This window comes from Notothenia rossii (assembly GCF_949606895.1).
Source record: "Notothenia rossii genome assembly, chromosome: 11".
In the NCBI taxonomy this organism is placed as follows: domain Eukaryota; kingdom Metazoa; phylum Chordata; class Actinopteri; order Perciformes; family Nototheniidae; genus Notothenia; species Notothenia rossii.
This window is the reverse complement of record NC_136910.1, coordinates 38,696,913-38,718,235: the sequence shown is the minus strand read 5'-3', so window position 1 is coordinate 38,718,235 and position 21,323 is coordinate 38,696,913. Positions and strand designations below refer to the sequence as shown.

At 38.6% G+C, this 21,323-nt stretch overlaps 3 protein-coding genes across 5 annotated transcripts; all 3 read left to right on the top strand.

Moving 5' to 3' along the window:
* Window positions 1-1,024: 1,024 nt before the first annotated feature.
* On the top strand, window positions 1,025-4,925 carry LOC307024495 (uncharacterized protein). The gene is made up of 2 exons (XM_079658673.1): window positions 1,025-1,446; window positions 2,189-4,925. Exons 1-2 carry the CDS (start codon window positions 1,322-1,324, stop codon window positions 4,419-4,421), a joined length of 2,358 nt encoding a protein of 785 aa, XP_079514799.1. The 5' UTR covers window positions 1,025-1,321; the 3' UTR covers window positions 4,422-4,925.
* Window positions 4,926-5,820: 895 nt separating this feature from the next.
* On the top strand, window positions 5,821-9,730 carry dtwd2 (DTW domain containing 2). The gene is made up of 6 exons (XM_079658695.1): window positions 5,821-6,028; window positions 6,264-6,354; window positions 6,927-7,021; window positions 7,130-7,328; window positions 7,724-7,852; window positions 8,298-9,730. Exons 1-6 carry the CDS (start codon window positions 5,865-5,867, stop codon window positions 8,475-8,477), a joined length of 858 nt encoding a protein of 285 aa, XP_079514821.1. The 5' UTR covers window positions 5,821-5,864; the 3' UTR covers window positions 8,478-9,730.
* Window positions 9,731-10,984: 1,254 nt separating this feature from the next.
* LOC307024502 (cytotoxic granule associated RNA binding protein TIA1-like) lies at window positions 10,985-20,800 on the top strand. 3 transcript variants are annotated; one of them, XM_079658693.1, is made up of 12 exons: window positions 10,985-11,202; window positions 12,491-12,587; window positions 13,394-13,492; window positions 15,155-15,209; window positions 15,513-15,600; window positions 16,058-16,133; window positions 16,291-16,396; window positions 16,680-16,778; window positions 17,214-17,298; window positions 17,400-17,538; window positions 17,699-17,866; window positions 18,862-19,000. In XM_079658693.1, exons 1-11 carry the CDS (start codon window positions 11,177-11,179, stop codon window positions 17,855-17,857), a joined length of 1,029 nt encoding a protein of 342 aa, XP_079514819.1. In that variant the 5' UTR covers window positions 10,985-11,176; the 3' UTR covers window positions 17,858-17,866; window positions 18,862-19,000. The 3 variants fall into 3 exon arrangements, with proteins under 3 accessions (XP_079514819.1, XP_079514818.1, XP_079514817.1); XM_079658692.1 differs by having other exon boundaries at window positions 10,986-11,202; window positions 17,702-17,853; window positions 18,862-20,800; XM_079658691.1 differs by having other exon boundaries at window positions 10,986-11,202; window positions 17,699-17,853; window positions 18,862-20,800.
* The last annotated feature ends 523 nt before the right edge of the window (window positions 20,801-21,323 follow it).

Sequence of the window (21,323 nt, the reverse complement as noted above, 5' to 3'; positions counted from 1 at the left end):
CAAATATTTGTTTTCATGGCAATGAATAATTACAAACACTGTTTTCTAGAGCACAAGGGGACATCACTAAATGTCTTTATTTTGTCCAAAAAACATTACAAGACCGCATTATGATCAATTTATAAAAATGTGGGACATGTTTGTAATATAAGTAGTTATCAGTGACGCAGAAACACATTATTGTATATGTATTGTATGCATCAAACACATTATTTCAACATTATATGCTACTGATGATTGCCATCTTGTGGACAAATATTGATATTGGCAGTACTTAAATGCACAGATCCTTCATATTTTAATAAACCAATCAATTAATCACAATTAGATAATTGGCGATTTAATTGATGATGAACATATTTGTTATTATTGATTGACAAAAGATGTTTCTTTCTTTTGGCATGCACTTTGTTGCTAATAGTTTTATAAGATTTGGAATATGGTCCTTGTAACAACATATTTGTAATCCACCATTATGCATGTGATTTGTATTAAAGGAAGTTCACGTTTAATACGGTAACATTTAGCCTACATTTGTCATGTCCATTGAGCAATACTTTGATTTTCAGAAGGTATTTTACACATGAAGACAACTTGTGCACAGATACGACCTGTTGACTAAAAGTAAACCCCCCCTAACCTTCCTGTCCTTCAGTTCTCACATAGTTTCCCTGACACGCAGCAGGATATACATAAACAGGTGCAAGGTTGATATTTGCCTTGGGTGAATCATGGGTCAATAAAAAGTAAAATTTAAAACACATTATGCAGATTTCATCTTAAACATTAAAGTATTAGATTAGGCCATTCATATGTGTTTTTATTGGGTTCAAATTTGATAAATATGTTATTTACCACTTTTCTCACAACATGGTTAAAGCCTAATATGTTTTTTTTTTTATCCCTTTTGCACAACAACAACACAAAACTAATTAGAACTTGTGGGGCTATAACAGACAGGCTCCTGACATTGGATACAGGCTACATTATATTTAGACGTGGTAAGAACCATAAAGCACAGGCATTTTACATGATGCTGCATTTTCCTCAGTTCAAATTCGTCACAGGCCACAACTAACTAACCCAGATTCACCTATTTATTGTTTATGCCAAATGCAAGGGTTCATCCTGTGTAAACAGAAATGAACTTCCATGCATGTTACAAATGCTTGAGATGAAACACTGGAAGACCAGTCTTCTATTTCAAGATTACGCTGAGCATGAAGACTCAACTGGAGCACGCTTGGCTTAGAATGAGATCAACAGAGCAGCACTGAGTTGTGTTGAGAGGTGAAAGCAGATTCATCAAGATATTACAACAATGGATGCTCTGACAGAAGAAGTGGCACCGTCGGATGTGGACCCTGAGATGACAGCGCTGACACCCGAAGATTTTACCGGACAAAACTTCGAGGCCAGTGATGAAGTGGAGAACCTTAGAAACAGGTACCGATCAGTTATTCTAAATATTGTTTTTTGGAAACATTACTTCAGCTCAAAGTCAAAGTTTTCTGTGTAGTATGGTTCATTTTATTTCATGTATTCCCAAGTCTCCAGAGGCTCATTCTACACAAGTAAATTGGATCTGTTTTTCGTATGATATGAGATTTCTTTAGTGTGACTAACCTGTACGTGTGTCGCTCATAAGTGTTTAGTATACATTCAGTCTATTAGGAAAAGCTAGCTTAAATTAATGTAACCTAATACAATGAATTCTCCCTTCATGGATTCATTACCAAGTTACATTTTGAACTTGTTTAACCATGGTGTTGATTTAACTTTACAATCGTGTTACACAAAGAGGGCTTTCTATCTTTTGGCCAAGGGGTTGACAAAACACTTCAAACCAAAGCCTCCACAATGATAATAAAGTAATTAGCTAAATTATTTATTTTGTAGCTTTTTTCATATTTAAATTGTTCTAATCCAGTTAACAAAAAAGCTAAAACTGTCAAATCTAGGCCATTTAAAGCTATTATTTAAAAAAATAAGTTCATTTCAACCGGGTTTCATCTGACGCTACTTCCAGTTTTGGCTAACATTATTAGCTTTACCGGACTGACTTTTTCAAAACACAAGAAAAAAAACATGGATGAAAGTTACTTTCTGACAGAAATGATAGAAACACCCACTTTGATTGTGCATTATTATCTCTAATATCGACTATCTTATGTTTGTCTGCCTTTAGTTTACGAGAGGTTGTCAGCGATGACAACGTCCAACCTAAGATGCAATGCCTGATGATGGACCCCTCCTTCTCCATGGTAACTATGCAAGGCGAGGACAGCGGCATTGCATGGGAAACGACCCCGAGTCGCAGCAGCACGCCATGGACCTCTGAAGCTGGAACTGTGGATCTGAGCTCTCCGGTCGCAGTGCGGCCTGCAACACCTGGGTCTGTTCCTGCAGGGAAAATCTTCTTTGTCATGGACGACGAGCTGTTCTCAAGACGGAAGAGAACTAAAGAGAGGAAGAGAAAATCAAAGGGACAACAAGTTGTAGAAAGTTCTGAGAACATCTCAGGAAGACCGGAGTTATTCGAAGTTTCACAGCTAAATGTAAAAACTGAAGACGGAGAAGAAGAGGAAGCGAACGATCCAATGGTGGATAAAGAGCAAATGCTGTTTAGATTAGTGTCTGAGGGCTCTGAAATCCTAAACATTGTCGTTCCTCCGAAAATGGCCACTGTGGATGAAGAGGAGAGCAAAGTAATGGTGGACAACCTTTCTTATCTAGAGGACAGCCTTGTTCTTAAAGCTAGTGAAGAGATTCGTTATGACGACCTGGTATTTACAGGAATGGACGAGGCAAGTGATGGCCAGGTCAATCCCTCGTCCTCCATTGGTCCAAATAAAATGGATCCACCTGGGGCTCCAGTGGCCCGACCTCCAGGCAGAGCAGCTGCCGGCAATGCAGACTACTTTGAGGCGTTCACCTTGGTTGAGGCTGAGGCTCCAGGAGGTCCTGCTGTGATCGTGCAGGAACAGCAAGAGGAAGAGGAAGAGGCTGGGACTGAGATCCAGTACACTGCGGAGACTGAAGACCACACAACCACCACAACAACAAATGAAGAAAATGACAAGTCAGACACAATCAGCCTGGAGGAATTCAGCAGCGAGCTTCTAGATGAAGTATTCTACGGCGGTACAGACAACTATAGGAAGCCTCTAGAGAAAGAAGACGAACGCCCACCCTCTAGACTCCCATCAAAACCGAGCGGTTCAACTTTGTTTGGAAGCCAAGAGGACATCCTGACTCCAATCTTTCTACCAGAAAGACCTCTCAAAATTATTGATCAAATTTTACTGGAGGAGCCCAAAGCCATGGCTTTCCTTTACACTGACCTGTACGAGGAAGCAGTCGGCTGTCGGGAGAAAGAAGAGGATACAGAAAGCCTGACATCTGAGAAGTCTTTTCACAGCAGGCATTCAGACAGAGAAGCCAGGGGATATTTAGAGAAATATGTCCTCATAGATGAGACACCTGCATTGGAAGTGGAGCCAGCTGAAGAAGTCATTAGCCCAGAGGAAGGTTCTCGGGTATTGGCCCAAGATCTGTGTGATTTTGATGATTTGTTGCCTGAGCGAGAACAAGGAGGGGTGCCAAATTCAGAGGAAGAAATCACAGACTTCTTCAGAGCCAGTGACAACTCTTCTCCATGTGATGTAGATCCTTTCCCTCTGTCACCTAAAGAGGATGAAGCCCAATCATCTACACAAACCAAGCAGAAGACGACGAAGAAAGTCTCCATTAAGGTAGAGAAAGTCCCAGAAGATCCACTTAGCGTCTCAAGCTTTGAGTTTGTCTCAGATGATCCTTTCTGGGAAAGAACAGATGAACATCCTGCGGCTCTGGATGAGAAAGATGTCAGTACAGATCAGGAAATGTGGAAACAAGATTTGGAAAAGCAAAAGCCAGTTGCTCCTCCCAGGAGAAAGGCAACAGCCTCTTTTAAGGCATGTCTCGACCTCACACCTCTGACTCCAGTTGACGATATCATGCAGGAAAAAGAGGAGGCTGGTGGAAAGGAACAGAGGGTGGAGGAGAAAGAGACGGCATCACCTGCAGAGACTGCAGATGAGGGAGATGGGGATGGAGAGGAAATTATGCAACCTATCTCCAATGATGCTCTAATGGAAGATGCCTTGGTTGCAGAGGAGTCCCCACAAACTGAAAGTGTAGAAGATAACAATGAAATAACATTCAGAAACACAACACCAGCTGCTGCTGCTGAGGAAAAAGACACTACAACAGTAGAAGAAGAGTACAAAACTGAGACTGAAGCAGCTACAAAACAAACTGAACCAGAGGAAGTAAATATTACATCATCAGAATTGGTTAACGCAGAAGTTAATCCAGAAAAACTGAGTGAGAGGTCAAATGAAGCAGCTAAAGATAAAGGACAGTGTGTTATTCTTTAACTGAACTATAGTGTATTTAGCCAGTTTGTTTTTAAGTACCCTGATGAACTCATTCAATGTCTTAAAATCACAGAGGTACTTTCTGAAAAACCTTTCTATAAAGACTGCAAAATAGTTTTTTTTGTAATTGAACACATTTTCAGAGAAGGACATTTTCCTTCCTTTCTCCAGGTTAACCCAGGCCCTGCAGTGTGGACTTGTGACAATAGAGCATGAATTATAGTGTTTTGTTTTAAAGAGGTGAGGGTCATGGGTGTGAATAAAAAAGGTGAGAGTGCATGTGTCGTTGTGACTTTAGTGGGGATCTTCAGCTAAAAATAGGCCTCTCTGGCTGTAAACCTGACACCTCGTCTCAGCCAGGAGTATGCGTCACCTCTTGTAAACAGTCAAAAACCTGTGTATGTGCATTATACTTTCTATATTTCTTAATGTTTTCCAAAACAAACACTAACGCTGAATTAAAAAAAATTGTGTGTAACTGATTCCATGTTACACCACCATGTTTGTCACTGTGTATAGAGGGTTTCTTTTAGCCAGGACTATACTAAGATTGGACAGTGCAGTATTTTCCCCGACATAATCAAAAAAGCCGGTTTATGTCAAGAATTGCAGATATGGTTGCTCCTATGCCTGAGTCCACAGATTCCAATCTGGAGCTCTGCAGTGTTCCTGAGCACACATTGTATTTCGACACCTTTTTAACACACACAGCAGCAATAAGCAACATGAAATAAATCAAATTCAACATTTATAATAGAGAACTGGATACAAACAAATTAAGTTACAGTCACAAGTAAGTAGCTACAACATAGGCCATGCAGCACATATTTAAAATACACAACTAAAGAATATCATACCAAATCCTTATAAAAGGCAAGTTAAGCATACAAAGAGGAAACTACCAGATAATTCTAAATAAACACATGGAATAATTCATAAATAAACACATGGGATAATTCATAAATAAGAAACAAATATAAGTATAGGTGCGGTCAAGCATTAGTAATTTTAAATATTTTAACCGAATATAAACATGTTATGGTCCTAATTATGATCGGAGACATCCAGTGTTATGAATGAGTATTTCCCATCAGCTTTTACTTCAGTCACCTTTTTTCCTCCACATCGACAGGTGGCAGCTTTGAGTTCATGGTTTACCATTAGGTCATAGAAATACAGTAGATAGAGTAGATATGCTAATTCACAAAGCTAAACAATATTTTATTTGGCCAAATTCTCCAAATACATACAGTAATAATTATAAAAATAAAGAGACTAATGAAATAAGTTTTCGTTTTATTTATATATTTTTCGTATAGCCAGTTAGCTAACATATCAGTTTAGTATACCGGTTTGTAGGCATTCTAGTTGGTGTATTTCTATGCTGTGTTTTACAACATGGGATAAGCATAGGTGATAAGTTAGCTTTTTGCTAACTCCACCATGGACAATGATCCCAGCTTTTGTTCTCCTGTCTCTTCTGAAGAAAACGGAGCAGAAAACGGTGACAGCTCGTCGAATGAAGATGGATTAAACGACGCTTTTGGCGACCTGGCTGCCCTCCCGGTCGAGGTGGGCGAGAGAAGACCGACGTGTTTACGGTGCCGGTGAGCTGAATTAAAGTGAAGCTAATGCTAGCTAGCTAACCAGTTAGATTGGTTGGAAACCCTCCTCCTCCTCCTCATCCCATTATTCTTCTCCTCAAGTTACTGGCATGCTTTAATGAGGGAACAGATTAATGTCGTTAAAGAAAAGCTGAAGACCAGCTGAAACTGAGAGATGGGGGCTTATAGGCTGGGATGTAACGGTGCAATCACAGTCTTCAACTTTCCTCCCATGTAGTCGCCCTCAGAAGGTGTGTCTCTGTCCTTTTCTTCCAACACAACCCCTGGAGGTCTCCACATGTCTGTACATAGTGCAGCATCCTGCAGAGGTGAGTAATAACATGTCAAATGTGGCATACATGCCCAACACTCGACTACTGTTTGAAATGCACATACAGTACCAGACAAAAGCTTTGGCATACCTTCTTTTTCAGTGTGTTCTGTTTTCTTGTTGTAATTGTGTACATCATAAGGGAATACCCAAGACACCAAAAATAGGTATATACGTAGTCAGGAAAAAAAGTGCAAGGCAAACAATGTTTTGTATTTTTGATTATTCAATATAGTATTTGTTTTTACTAAAGCATCGCCCACTGTGGTCATTATCTCAACCATCTTCATGAAGTATGCCCCTGGTATTCTATGTCCAAAGTAATAAGAAAGATGGAAGCAGCGAGGCCAAATGCTAATAATTGGCCAGTTTCAAATAGTCCTGTATACAGTATTATTACATTGCATGTTTATTCTTTTTGTCTGGCTGATGAATTTAAATGTGTTGTTCTTTCCACTTTTCAAAACCAAAAATCAACTGCTCCTTCCAATGAGATAGCTAAAGAAAACCAGGCATATTTGTATAAGAGGCTCATGGTTATGCCTTTTCTAACCTCCAGTTTACTTTCAGGAGAGCAGAGTTCTTCGCACAGTGCCACTACTTGCTGCTTGTTTGCCGCAAGGAAAATGCAATGTCATAGTGGGAAGGAGATTCAATGAGGAAAAGTAAGAAGTCATTCTCCAATTTTAGCTCTCCGCCACACTATTGAAACACTTTTGTCTCTGAATTTACAGATATATTGAGTTTTTTTTCTTCAATTGTTCCCCTCTCAGGCACCCGGAGCTGGCTGCGGTGTGTCGGGACAGCAGGACGCTGATCCTGTACCCAGGCCCCAAATCCCAGAACCTGGACGAGTTGGTACAACACCAGGAAGTAGGCACAGTGACACACAATGTGATCATTATAGATGGCACCTGGAGCCAGGCCAAAAACATGTTCCTGAAAAACAACCTGTTCCACCTGCCTAAACAGGTGTGTATAACTGTGTTTTCACAATAACATAGGTTTGATGTGATGTTCATTTTGTCAAAAAGAGATAACAAACGTTGCCTTTCAGTGGTGTCATTTGACTAATGTTCATTTCTCTATAGTGGCCTTAAAGTTGATTTTGTGCAACTATTTAAGAGCATATTTTAAATATAAATGTTCTAATCCTTAACACTTTGTCCACGTTGATAGGGGGATATCAGTGAGGACTGGTGGTAACAACAAGTGTTTATGTCCCAGAATTTAAGGGTAGCAAACACTTGGTATAATTGAAGATCAACTATTGTATCTGTTTTAATTCCAGGCAAAATAACTTTTATTATTTGAAAGAAATCAGTTAATTTCTCCCCCTTCTAATCACCTCTGCTTTGGGCCACCAGGTGCAGCTCAATAGGACTCTTTCCAGTCAGTATGTGATCCGCACACAACCCTCCAACATCTGCCTGTCCACGCTGGAGTGTGCTGCTGTCTCGCTGTCTATACTGGAGCAGAATGACGACATCCAAGAGGTGACGGGATGAAATAATGATGATTAATATATATATAGCAGTTTACTAACACATCCAGCAGATATGGAACAGCATTAGCATTTATTTAGGTTTGTGTTTCTGAAAACAGCTTCCTGTGTCTGGAAATGAAGGCAATCACTGAACAAAAACAGTAAAGTCGCAGGCGGAAAAAACAAAAGAAATGAGTTGAAATACCTTCAAATGATTCAGAGCTGAGAGGAACTGCTGTAAATACATGTAGGTTCATTAATATGAGCAACCCGTTTCACGTACATGTTATAGTTTAATTAATTGTTAACTGTAGCTAAGTTAAAAACTGACCAGTGGGAAGTCACCCAAATCAAAATGGAGTACATAGATTTGGTTATTTTTGAGAGTTACAAACAGAGGTTGCAATGCCAACAAGAAACCATTTTGTTTACACCTTCTCCATTTGTGTGTCCAGGTTCTGCTGAGGCCCCTGAAGGCTCTGTGCTCCTTCCAGCTGCAGCACGGTGCTCAGGTTCACCATAGCAAGGAGCATTTACTAAAGAACGGCATGTACGACAAACCCATGCCCAAGAACAAACGCAAGATAAAGAGGATGGAGAAACTCGTCACTGACCACAATGTCTGCCCAAGATGAGGGAGAGACTGAGCAGAGAAGCTCGACTGATTCTGCTCAGGACTGTTTCATCAGAGCAGCATCAGGGCGCACATGTGGAAACCACTGGACTTTTTCAGACTTTTTTTGTGTTTATTGCTGGCAAACTTAATTTATATATTTGTCATTCAATTTTAAAAAATAACGACAGGTTAAAGTCGTAGTTTAAAGAGCCTGTGACACGGGTTTCCCCCATCATCCAAACCCATCAATTTGAGTAAATATTGTCCCCTTGAAAACCGTTACTGAACTGATTTTGGATATTTGTACTTTGATAACCATTAATCTGCCCTTCAATGTTGACCATTTCCTGGATCTTCTCGGGGATTCTTCAAGTCCCGCCAAATTATGTGTGACGTCATTGCGGGCACAGCGCTCCAGCTGCACCGTTCAGGATCCCAGCATCTGCATGTAAACGCACGATGGCGCACACAGCAGCAAGCTCAGACAGCGATGACAGTTTAATGTTGAACGTGTCTGAGAGCTCATATGAGGCTGAAGGATCGGTTTATGTTGTATCTGTTAGAAGTTTAGGAATTAGGTGCGTCAATATGGGCGATAATACGGTTATGTAGCCAGTGGTGGAGTGGGACTAAAAATCAGCCCGGGACTCTGGACCGGCCCACTTCGGTACCACTAGTAAATTGTTAACGGGGGGAGTGGGGGATGTGCTAGTGACTTATCCGACCAGCCCACTTCGGTACCGGCCCATCGGGATTCGTCCCGATGGCCAATCCGTCACTGCACCCAGCCCAGCCCACGTAAACTGTGAACGGGGGGAGCCTCGCTGCGGGGAAACGGTGGACCTAGTGTGCCGATCGGAGTTGTAATAATAATAATCATAATCATAATCCGTGCATTTTATCCATCAATTTCCCCAACATTGTGGTAAAAAAAACACACGTTTAATCCATGTTGGTGTACTACAACTACAAAAAGCATCGGTTTGTTTTTTCATCAGGGAATGCGGACCTTCTTTTTTAAGCTGACGGTTCGAGATTACTAGTAGCCCAATGTTTCATTGCACAACAGTTGTTGGGAGGCTGTCACAGGCTCTTTAAATGTCCTGGTTTGACAATAAATCAGGTTTTATTGTTTTAAAAACAATTTACATTGTTCTTCCTATCTTTTTATAAACACTATGGTAGTTTTGTTGTGATTGATCTGGAAGGGCTGATGTTTTTTTTAGCAAAATCTTTAACCAGACATGTTACAAAATAAAATTACATTTTAAACTTGTTATATTTCATGAAAATACCAGACACCTACAATACAGTAGACAAAAGGGACAATAACAAATATATTGACCTGTGTTTTTATGTAAGGTATGGAGGTTTGTTGATGAAGTGAGCACTTTGCAAACACTTAAAGGTATAGCCATAATATATTTAAATGCATCTCATAAATGTAATTGCAGACCTACAAGGATTTGTAATTGGATATTGCACAGAAAGAACAAAAGTAAATCTGAATACATATAGTTTTCTATAATAAATTGATACCATTATCCTATACATGGTTATTCAATCTATCCAATTTGCACTTGTATACAGCAAAGCACACATAGTGGCATTGTTACCAAAACAGGTATTAGTAGTTGTTAAAATACACATTTTTGGTCTTGTTTGGTCTGACAGCTGGTGAAATTAATTTTGAGATGTCAAAGAAAGTCATCATACCATTTTTTAAAATGTCTTCATTACAAGTCTTAAATGTGAAGAAATACTATACTGACTGCCATGTAGAGTAAACAACGCTGAAAGAAAGTATAAAATAAAGTATGAATATATATACATACATACATTAAACATGTATTTTACATTAAACATCACATTTGTATATATGAACAGCCTTTTATTGGTGAAAGATTTAAAGGTCAGATCATTTACATTTTGGGAAAAAATGTGTTTTGTTGAATTTACATGTTAATATATTAAACATAGATGTGACATATATTAGAATTGGATGATGAAACCCTCTTTAATGGTCACACACACACACACACGCACACACACACACACACACACACACACACACACACATGCACACAGCACACACAGTGACATTTGATCTCTGCATTTAACCCATCATTTTACAAAGAGCCTAGTACTGTACAAGGAGCAGTGTACAGTACAGTATAGAACACTTGGGCAGGTATGATTCTCGTAAACATGTTAAAATGATGATATCATCGAGCAATGAAGTACCATCCTGAGGACAGAATTTCAGAGGGGAGTAAACCACATAATGCTTTGAGTGGGTAATTAAATAAAAACAATATAAAGAAGCAGTCTGTTTTTTTGCCTGTTTAATGGTACAATATTAATGTACTGCTCATATTGTTTGTAAAAAACGTAGAAAATAGACTATTATAAATTGTACTATATTCATACATAAGAAACGTGTGGAACATGTATTTTGTATTCACTTGACAGTATTTTGTAACATGTCTTGATGTTGTGTTTGGTTGGGAAGCTGCGCATGCGCGTGAGGTTCGGCCCCGGTCGTTCCGCCATCTTTGTCGGCTGCCCATTGTTCACTCCGGAGCTAACACATCGGCGGGTTATCACTTCATACTGCGCATTAAAATAACCTGACGGTGTCGCGGGCAACTGCCTGAGACAGTCGTGGATTTGCTCTCAGGGTTTGCGACTTGTTCTCGGCCAGCAAGTTAAAACAGAATGGACGATGACCAGCCCAAAACCCTGTAAGTGTGTGTGTGTATGTGTGTCTGCGTTACCGTTAGCTAGCCTCTTGTATCCGTCACGTAGCTAAATTAGCATCGATACACCGAATTACAGTCTCAAAACGGAGAGATTTGCACCATATGCTCAATAAGAAATATATTTTGAGTGTATATGGTGTATCCTAAACACGACTTAAAAACATCTTAATACATCGTAATTATCTCACATCTGGAATATTCGGCTCATTCATAAGTGAATCCAGAAATGGATCAAATTAACGCGTAGGAACCATACACTATGTGTACATGGGTACACACTGCTCACAAAGGAACATTCAATAATAATTAATTTCGATACAATGTGATGTGTTTTTTGTAGGCCGAATGCAATTTTGTATTGCACAGACTAGCCATATGTATCAGAGACTGTTGTTAGTCGGACGATGAACAGGAGAACACTGAATTGCCTGATTTTCTATGGAGTTTGGTGTGCCATCATCCATAGAGTTTCATGGGAGACATTTATTCACAGGCCTAGTAGACTACTTGAATGGATAGCTCTGTTACCAGTACCCTTCTCAAAATAATCTAATACTGATGTTAATGTGTTTATTTGGTTAACGGGTTATTTTAGTTACCTGGTTTAGATTAAATTACATCTCTTAAAACCCAGCAGTGTTGTGACACAAGGTCAGCCGCAGACATTACAATATCTTAGATGTCCCTACTTGCACTTTATGTCTAGCTTATTTAATGCAGACTAAAGAATATTTTGCATTGAACGTCCTTGAAATGGTATCATCTTGAGACATGTAATTGAAACTAGAGGGAGGAGTGATTACCTCTGGGTATTTGTTTATTTTTTGTGTGTAAATGTGTAGTTTTGGCATTCACACATCCATACATTTCTTATGATAAGATTCTATGGGATATTAGATTTAAAAAATGACTTTGTATGTTACAACCTAAAGCATGACAACACAAAACAACAAACTGACCAACAGCCCTTTTATTCTACTGAGGCAAACTCGGGTAATAGATACTAACTCAACGCAGTTTGAGAATAATTAGGTTGGCCACCGGGGAGGCAAACACCCTTTTACCTTCAAAACCAAAACAATTAACAAACCCACTCCCAGATCTGCTGAACAACTTGATATTTATGCCCCAGGCCGGATTTTAATTTAGTCACCACAGTAATAATTGAAGGAAAAGCTTGACCCTGCTTCAGCACCTGCAGAAGATGTCAAATCTTCAGTTACATCACAAAACGGCTAACAGTATTGTCTGTGTCTTCTGTCCATTGTAGGTATGTGGGGAATCTGTCCCGGGACGTGACAGAGGCCCTCATCCTGGAGCTGTTTGGCCAGATTGGACCCTGCAAGAGCTGTAAAATGATAGTAGATGTGAGTTAATTTTTCATCGTATTCACTTTTTTTGTGTGTGCTTGTTCTTCCTTGCTTGCTTGAGAAGATAGTTTGGTTACAGCGGACACATTTGGTAGTACGATCCGAGGACAACTGTCGTATGAGAGTTCATACATGAACACTTTTCTCCCCGACCTTATGATCTGATTGAGTCGCTTCCTTATCTCCTCTGACGTTCTTCCCGAAAAATCCACATTTATTCCAGCATCTGGGATTATCTGGATTAACAAAATATAATTCTGTCATCTTGTATAATGGCCAAAGAAACTTTAAAGTCCCACTTTTTTGTACGTTACATTATACATATCTATGATGTAAATCATGTGTCGGCCCGCTTTTCCACCCATCAAATTGGTATCACAAATTTGCATCCCTATTCAGCCCACTATGTTTTCATTAGTTTGACGGACTATCTATTTGGTATTGTAGACGGATACTTTTTGATTTTGATACATCCAATTAAGTACTGCCTGGAAAACTATAAAAACTATAATTTTGCAGCCTAGTTAGCTTATTGCCAACATTTTAAAGTAGATGCAATGTCTCTTTTGCCTGATAAGTTCTGTTTTGGTCCTGCTCTTCAATAACTAGCTACACAATGTCAGTTATTGTGCATGTTTGTTGACATGGTCTTACATTGTCTATGGTGTAACCCGGGTCTCTGCTGTCAATCAAACACTGTCACACCCCTCCAGCAATCAACAAAAGTGCTTGTTTTCTTCCCTTTTAACAATAAAAAACATTGACTATGCCTCTGAATAATATCTGTTTCCTGCCCCCTCCAGACAGCAGGTCATGATCCGTACTGCTTTGTGGAGTTCTATGAGCATAGACATGCCACGGCCACAATCGCAGCCATGAACGGTCGGAAAATTCTGGGTAAGGTAAGCTATCATATCTCCTGGGTGAGTCCACTACAGTGAGGCTGGGTGGGCAGGGGTGAAATGAAGCGGCTGGAAAAAACTTGTATCTTTTTTAGACCTTATCTCACATCCCTGTTCCTGCTCCACTTCACTTAATTTGGTTTAGTCCCCTGTGCACATTACTCTACTGTGCACAGTCTGAAATGACCACACCGATCTCTGTCATGTTATCACAGTATCTCAGTCTTTAAAACATATTTTCTAATTTCTCTAGAATGTCAGCCTTTGTTTTTACTTCAAATTGAGACAAGTCTGTAGATCCTCCACAAAGTGATTGGATTCAATAGACAAAATCTGTAATGGATTTAAAAATAATCAGTCATTAGATTACCATTTTAAAAGGCTATATGATTCAGAAAAATATGTTTAGAATTGTATTTACCTTTTTAAAATGGACAAGTAAATTATGAATTTGGCAGATATTTTCACCATTAATAATTTAATCAAGACTAATTGAAATGCTTTGAACAGGCACAAAAACTATGAATATTTAAAAAACATCTATTTGAGCTATATTGCTCTCATTGCACATTGTCTGATCTATATTAGAGTATTGAAAAAGCCAAAATTGACATTTTGAAATGTCTTGTTTGTCTAATGAATGGCTTAAATCTCAATAATGATACCTTTTTATATTGTAGAAAACTAAAACCAACACATATCCACACCAGAGAAGCTGAAATGAGATGGTTGTTTCCTATTTTAACTTGCAAAATTAGCTAAAATAATGTTTATTTTATGACCTGAATGGATGCTGCATAATATAACTCCGAGTTTTGACATTTTACAGAGAGAAATAAGATTGTAAAAGCGTTTTCAAAAGCTTAAATTGTCTTTCAACAACATGTGTGTTAAGTGAGTTGTCACCGCACTGTTACAAAAAATACTAAACACTACATGCAAATAAACTGATAACTTACATGTGTGTGTGTTTGCATAGATGTTAACATGGAGCTGTTTGGGCTTTTATTATCTGTTTCAATTAAGATTTTCCTTGAGTGAGCTTGCCCTCTGTCTGACTGAGTTAACATGGCCCTGCTGTGTAATCATGCTACGTGTGACTTTAATGGATGCTCTTCTGTCCCCTTACTTCTTTACTGCTATGTGTTCTTCTGCAAAGTTATTTCCACGTAGAATCCACGTAAGAGCAACTTCAAGAGAAATACATTCAGTTGAAAATATTTTATCCTCAACAGGTATTGAAGGACCATTTGAGGAGTATAACAAGTTCGTAAAAATCACTTGTTTGTAAGTCCCTTGTTATTTGGACCTTACTTCCTACAGTTTTTCTCCAAATTTTTACTAGATTGAAATGTTCCTGATTATGAAGGTGAAACCTTGATATCCCTTTTTATATTCTCCACTGTATTTGTTTTGCTATTTTAATTAATGCAAAGGTTTGTAAACTTAGATAAATCAAGTTGTAGTGTTGGTTTAAAACCCCACTAATTGCATACAGAGACCACCTTATTTAAAAAAGTTCTCAATCAAAAAAAAACAGAATATTAAAGTAAAACTGGTGTGTGACAAAACCTCATCAAAGAAAAAGCACCTTCCTCTCTTCTGCAAGGAAACTTCCCTTCTCACCTTGTTTCCTCTTCCCTCGCTCTGTCTCTCTTTCAGGAGGTCAAGGTCAACTGGGCCACAACGCCAACCAGCCAAAAGAAAGACACAAGCAGTGAGTCCTTCATTATTACTGTGGTTTCTTCTTCAAGGTTTAAGGGGTTATAACGTGGAACATATTTATACTGTTCTTATACACTTTTTATAATAAAAAAACGTGTCTTTCAGAGCTACAGAAATGCACAAATAATAGGTTTGTTTTTTATTTCTGTTTAATGCCTAGCATCTTGTATATTCCTTAATTAATGCTCTACAAAACAATACTCTTTTACTCGTCATGCTATGTGTGTTTTTACTTTACTTTGTGTTAAATAATTGTTTGTATGAATACATATTTGAATGTATGTTGTTTTTTTAGGTCACTTCCATGTCTTTGTTGGAGATCTAAGTCCTGAAATCACAACAGATGACATTAAAGCAGCTTTTGCTCCATTTGGGAAAATATCGTAAGTATATTCTCATGATCATTATTTGTGTGTGGGGTTCTTAATTTCTTTTATATGTTATTCTATATCGCTTATTCAGATCAGCCGTGCTACACCATTGGCATTTTTAGTAAATGTGTATGAATGTGTTATGTTGCTGGGTTTTATCTTTCCACGTTTGCTATTGTATTGTATGTATTTAAATTTATTGCAGGGACAAAGAATATATCAGGCTATGAATACACACATATACTTGTTAGCAGACATATTCAGTGTTTTTTTGTATTTAATTGGAATTGTTGCCAAAAATAATAATTTACAATAACATGCTATAGTGTATCATAAGAAATGCTACTGTGCAGTTTAGGTATAGACCCTAAACCCTTCCATATAGACAACTCAAATAATGCTAAATAATATCATGATAGTCAAACCATACACTGAATTTCTTGGCTAACTGTTTTTATATTTGTCACAGGGATTGTCGAGTGGTGAAAGACATGGCCACAGGTAAATCTAAAGGCTATGGCTTTGTCTCCTTCTTCAACAAATGGGTAAGTGTGCCAGTTAATGCCCATGTGTTAGAGGACTGAGAAACATTAGCAGGCTCTGATTGTTGACTCAGTTGAAGCTCCGGGTTTACATACAGTGAGACGTTATGTGTTCGGTGTCTTTGACTCACTTTGGTGTGTATTCTTTCTGTATAACCAGGATGCAGAGAATGCAATCCAGCAGATGGGAGGACAGTGGCTGGGAGGACGGCAGATCAGGACCAACTGGGCCACAAGGAAGCCTGCTCCTAAAACTACAAATGAGAGTAAGTACGCTGGAAGTAAATAAAAGACAATCGATGGACTGCATTTGAACTCTCCTTGCAGTCCAAAGGTTTTCCAGATTTACTCTGGCACCTGACAACATAAAAGGACCCACTTCCATTTGATATTGTTTTCTTCCAATGAACACTTGTCTGTGTCTGAATAATACAATCCATTTATCAGATGGTTCATTCAGCACATACAGTAGATGCACACAGTTGTATTGTACAATAGATATTTTGAGACATAAAATGAATAAAAAACGGCTCTAATCTTTTCTTTTAGCCACCAATGCCAAGCAGCTCTCTTTTGACGAGGTGGTCAACCAGTCCAGCCCCAGCAACTGCACCGTCTACTGCGGGGGGGTCACAACAGGACTCACAGGTGAGTTATAAGATTAAGCTGCATATTAGAGAGTTAAAGGGGGACCACATTTCTCAGGTCCCACTTAAAATATTTGGTGTTAATTGACAGCATGCACAAACAATTTAGAAAAATGTAGTTATATGTACAGATATTCAACAGTAACAATATTATTCTTTACTGTGCATGTAGACATTTTTACAAAGACTCAACTATTTATTATTTATCGCTAGTGTTTTTATTTGCTTTTGATTTCGTTGCTAGTTGCTCTCAAGAAATATAATTGCTAAAAGGCTCTGAAAAGCTGCTAAATCAACCATTACGATTTAAACCGCGCATAACTGGTTATATTTGAAAATGATCAGCCTGTCACCATTAATGACTAATTGATTGCAGCACCCTTATGTAGAGGCACATGTGAAAATCATCTTTTAAATATTCGTCTCTTTTTCGCAGAGCAAACCATGAGACAGACCTTCTCACCTTTTGGCCAAATAATGGAAATCCGTGTTTTCCCAGACAAAGGCTACTCATTTGTGAGGTAAACTGACTTGCAGATTAACCTGTCACTCAAAAAACCTCACATTAAGTCATCATGCTCGTATGTTTTGATCAGATTTAATCTCCTTTCTGTGCGCGCAGGTTCAACTCCCATGAAGCAGCTGCTCATGCCATTGTCTCCGTCAACGGCACATCCATAGAGGGCTATGTTGTTAAGTGTTATTGGGGCAAAGAAACAACAGACATTGTGAGCCCCATTCAGCAGGTACAGATGCCCCAGGTAAGCACCAGGAGATTCCCCCACACATCATTTATTTATTTTTCTGCATTCACCATCCTGCACTGCTTATATTAAAGGAACCCTGCTTCACTGCTGGTTCACTTCACTGTGGTGCAACGTGATACTCTGCCTGCTCCTGAAATATGAATTTGTATGTCAGCAGAACACGGTGAGCTTCGCAGCGCAGCCCTACAGTCAGTGGGGTCAGTGGTACAGCAACACAGCTGCACAGCAGATTGGGCAGTATGTGCCAAACGGATGGCAGGTGCCCAGCTACGGAGTGTACGGGCAGACCTGGGATCAGCAGGGCTACAAGTGAGTACCAGAGGTGACCACAGCACAAATCATTACTTGTGAATCTTGTTTTCATGCAGCCATCTTGTTCATTTCTTTCTCTAAGCCAGTTTGTCTGCTATCACCACAGCAACACCAAATGGGTGTTATCTATTTATATCACACTTTGATTGTTTTCCCAATAGAAAGCGGGTTAACATGCTCTCCCTCACTTAGGGATACAAGCAACAGGAGAAGCTTAATTTCTGAATATGGGACTATTTTGTTCTGCCTACATAATAACAATATTTACATCTATTTACCACGGTGAGCAGAGGGTATGCAGTGGAAATGGCTTCACTAGATGTGTGTTGGGGATTGAAGAAACTTCTGCACCTTTTTTATCATCATCTTTCATGTTGTCTTCACTGTTGACAATCTCTTTCAGTATAACAGTATACTTCCTGTTTTATTGCCCATAACATCACCTATTTGCTCATTCTTTTACATGAGCAAAAGTCCTGACAATTCCTTGGACTTTTGTATGTGTCTAGTCTAATTGAAGCGGCTTAAGCTGTAGCTCCTTGTATATATAATACACATTCAATGCAAATAATAAATTAAATGTATGTTGATTAATGTTTTGAATTCATCTGAATCTAGAAAAGCAGCTGTTTGTTAAATCCCTCCACTGCAAATGTGTGTTAACGGGATCAAATCTAAATCGAACAAAATAAATGTATTTATTTTTCATCACATATTTGCCTCTCTGTTTGCCTGATAGAAATCGGACTGCAAGCTAAATCTGTATCAGGGTGCTGGTGTTGCACTTGAATACAAATACAAAGTTTTGAAATGTAGGGAAATAGCCTCAATAAATTGACAAATATAACACAACATAGCGGAATCACATCTATAATGTAAAAGCAGGACACAGTTTGCAGACTGTCCCTCACGCCACACAACATTGAATATCAGAAATGTTCACATTGATGCTACGACATCTTTCATTATCTTTCATCTAACTGTATAATCTGTCTTTCTTTACAGTCATTTACATGCTGCCGGTGCCGGATGGACAGGCGTGGGCGCAGTGAGCAACGGGGCCATGGTGGAGCCCGGGCAGGGCGTCAACGGGGCGGTGCTGACCAACCAGGCCGGCATGAGCACCGCCGGCTACCACACCCACTGATCACTGAGCACAGCGGGCCTCTGAAGTCTCTGAGGCCACAAGATGATACTCTGTTGGGGGAGGGAGGGCATTAGATGCTCTCTCTCTGAAACCACACAAAGTAATTCTGTTAGAAAGGCTGGTACGCCATTTTATCAACCTTAACCAGCCCATAACTTAACACCCACTGCCCAAATCTGCAAGTGTAAAGAAAAACCATCCACTCCGGGACACTTTTAAAACACTTTTAAAACAGCTAATTGCTAATGCACCTTTGCATTCTTGGGCACATTTTATTGTTTGGCGTATTTTTGTAATGCCTGCAGATATCTGGCCAAATGTAAATTATATAACCATGTCAAGATATTTCTAGCACAGCCACATTTTAGTTTAAAAGTAAGATAGTAAAACACCAAGTTCTGTTTGTTTTCAGAGCCAAAGAGAAGGGCAGAATTTTATACCAACGTGTAACAATCATACAGGGAGAAGAGGCTACCAGCGTTGCCACAGAAAGCACTCTGTAGTCCATAGGAAGTCATGCGATGTGTTGAGTAATGGGTGCATTTTTTTTTTTCTTCTCAATTTGAATCTCTCATTTCTCACGTCTGTCCACATGTTACTAAAGTGAAAAACTAGTCCAAGCAAGTTCTCAGGGTGTGTCAAGTCATTCTGTGAAATGTAGAAAATCACTGAGAAGACAAAGTACACAGTTTGAGGGAAATTGGGAAAACAAGTAAAAATTCAGCGCTTCTCGACTGTCAACTCCCGGGACGGACTGATGAGTCTGGATAAGAAATGTTTGTGCTTGAGTGTGTGCATGAACTGATGCTTTTACACACAAGAACAATGTCCATTATTCTCCCCCTGAAACAGAAAGGACTACGCCATTATAATTTGTTTTGCAACGGGTGAAATAGTATAATTTGTTTTTATTTTTTAGCAAATTTAAAATGCTGACATTGTATAAAGAGCCTTTTTTTGTGTTTAATTTCGGGACTGTCTTATAGAGAGATGTTGCAGTGACACCGTTGAAATCATGTGACACATGAGACCTTTTATGTTTGTTTATAAAACATTAAGTGGCTGCCGACTTTATTTTTTAAATTGGATTTTCAATATCTCAAATAAACCAATTGCAGGGATTACTGCCACTCTTATCTTACTAATAGGCAGACAAATATTGCACAAATACTTAAGGTTATCTTTTCACAAAATTTGAATTACTAGTTTTTTTGTTTTTAAAATGTTTTTGCATTCCACGTTGTTTTCTGTTTTTATGTAAATAACCAAACGGTCTGTTTAATTGTACTGAATCTGTATAAAGACGACATGTTAATCAAGGGAGCGCGCTTGCTTCCTGTTGGGCTAATGGACTTCATAAACGGCTGTTCTACAGTAGCATCCCTGTCCAGTGTACAGTAGAGATGGTGCAACATTTGATTCTTCCAGAGGCTCGGACGACAAGCAGCATTGCTATGTAATGCAAAAGCCTTTCCATTCACGAGTAATGCATCATTTAAGTTATTCTGTCTTAAACCTAAACAATTGTTTTTATAGATTAAGAATCAACCATATAAGGATCAGATTTTTGCACTGTGGTCACCATCATTTTTAACATAGTTAAACAAATCCATTGTGTTGCCTTATTATTATCATCATCAGTGAGTTACTTTTTAATTTAACCAAAAATCATCCAAGAGTAGGCGTTGCCTAAGAATGTGTTCAACCTATGTTTTGGCAAGGACAGTTCTGTTGATGCTTCAGTAACATGGTTTGAGTTTTTGCTTTGTCCCATTAAAATGCTGATGCTTAAAACTGCTCTCTGTTACGCTGTTTGCATCTTGTCTTTAAAACCAGGTCAGAATGAAGGGTTAACAAAAATTATAATTATCTACATTTATATAAATAGTATTTTTCTGTTCTCTAAAAGTTCCATGGTATGTATTTCAATATGGTATATAGATACAACCAATTTCTTCATTATACAATAATAATCTATGAATTTGATCGTTTTTTTTTCATTTTGAACCTTAGTACAACATGTTTGAATGAATCATATTTGGCAAAAGGAAACTGCAATTCTTTAAATATGATAATCTGAGTTATGTTATTTGTAAGATTGTTACCAGAAGATGATGGAATAATGTAGGCTTATTTTGGTATTTTTTTGTATGTAAAGCTAATATAAACAGTCTATACATTGATGGTATATTAAGCATTTATTTTACTTTTTGCTCGGGTAGAATGTGAACTTATTTATAAAAGTGTTTTTATTATTCTGAAATGGTATTAACAGGACTGTTTTAAATCAGCTACTGTTTTACATCAGCTCCAATGTTGG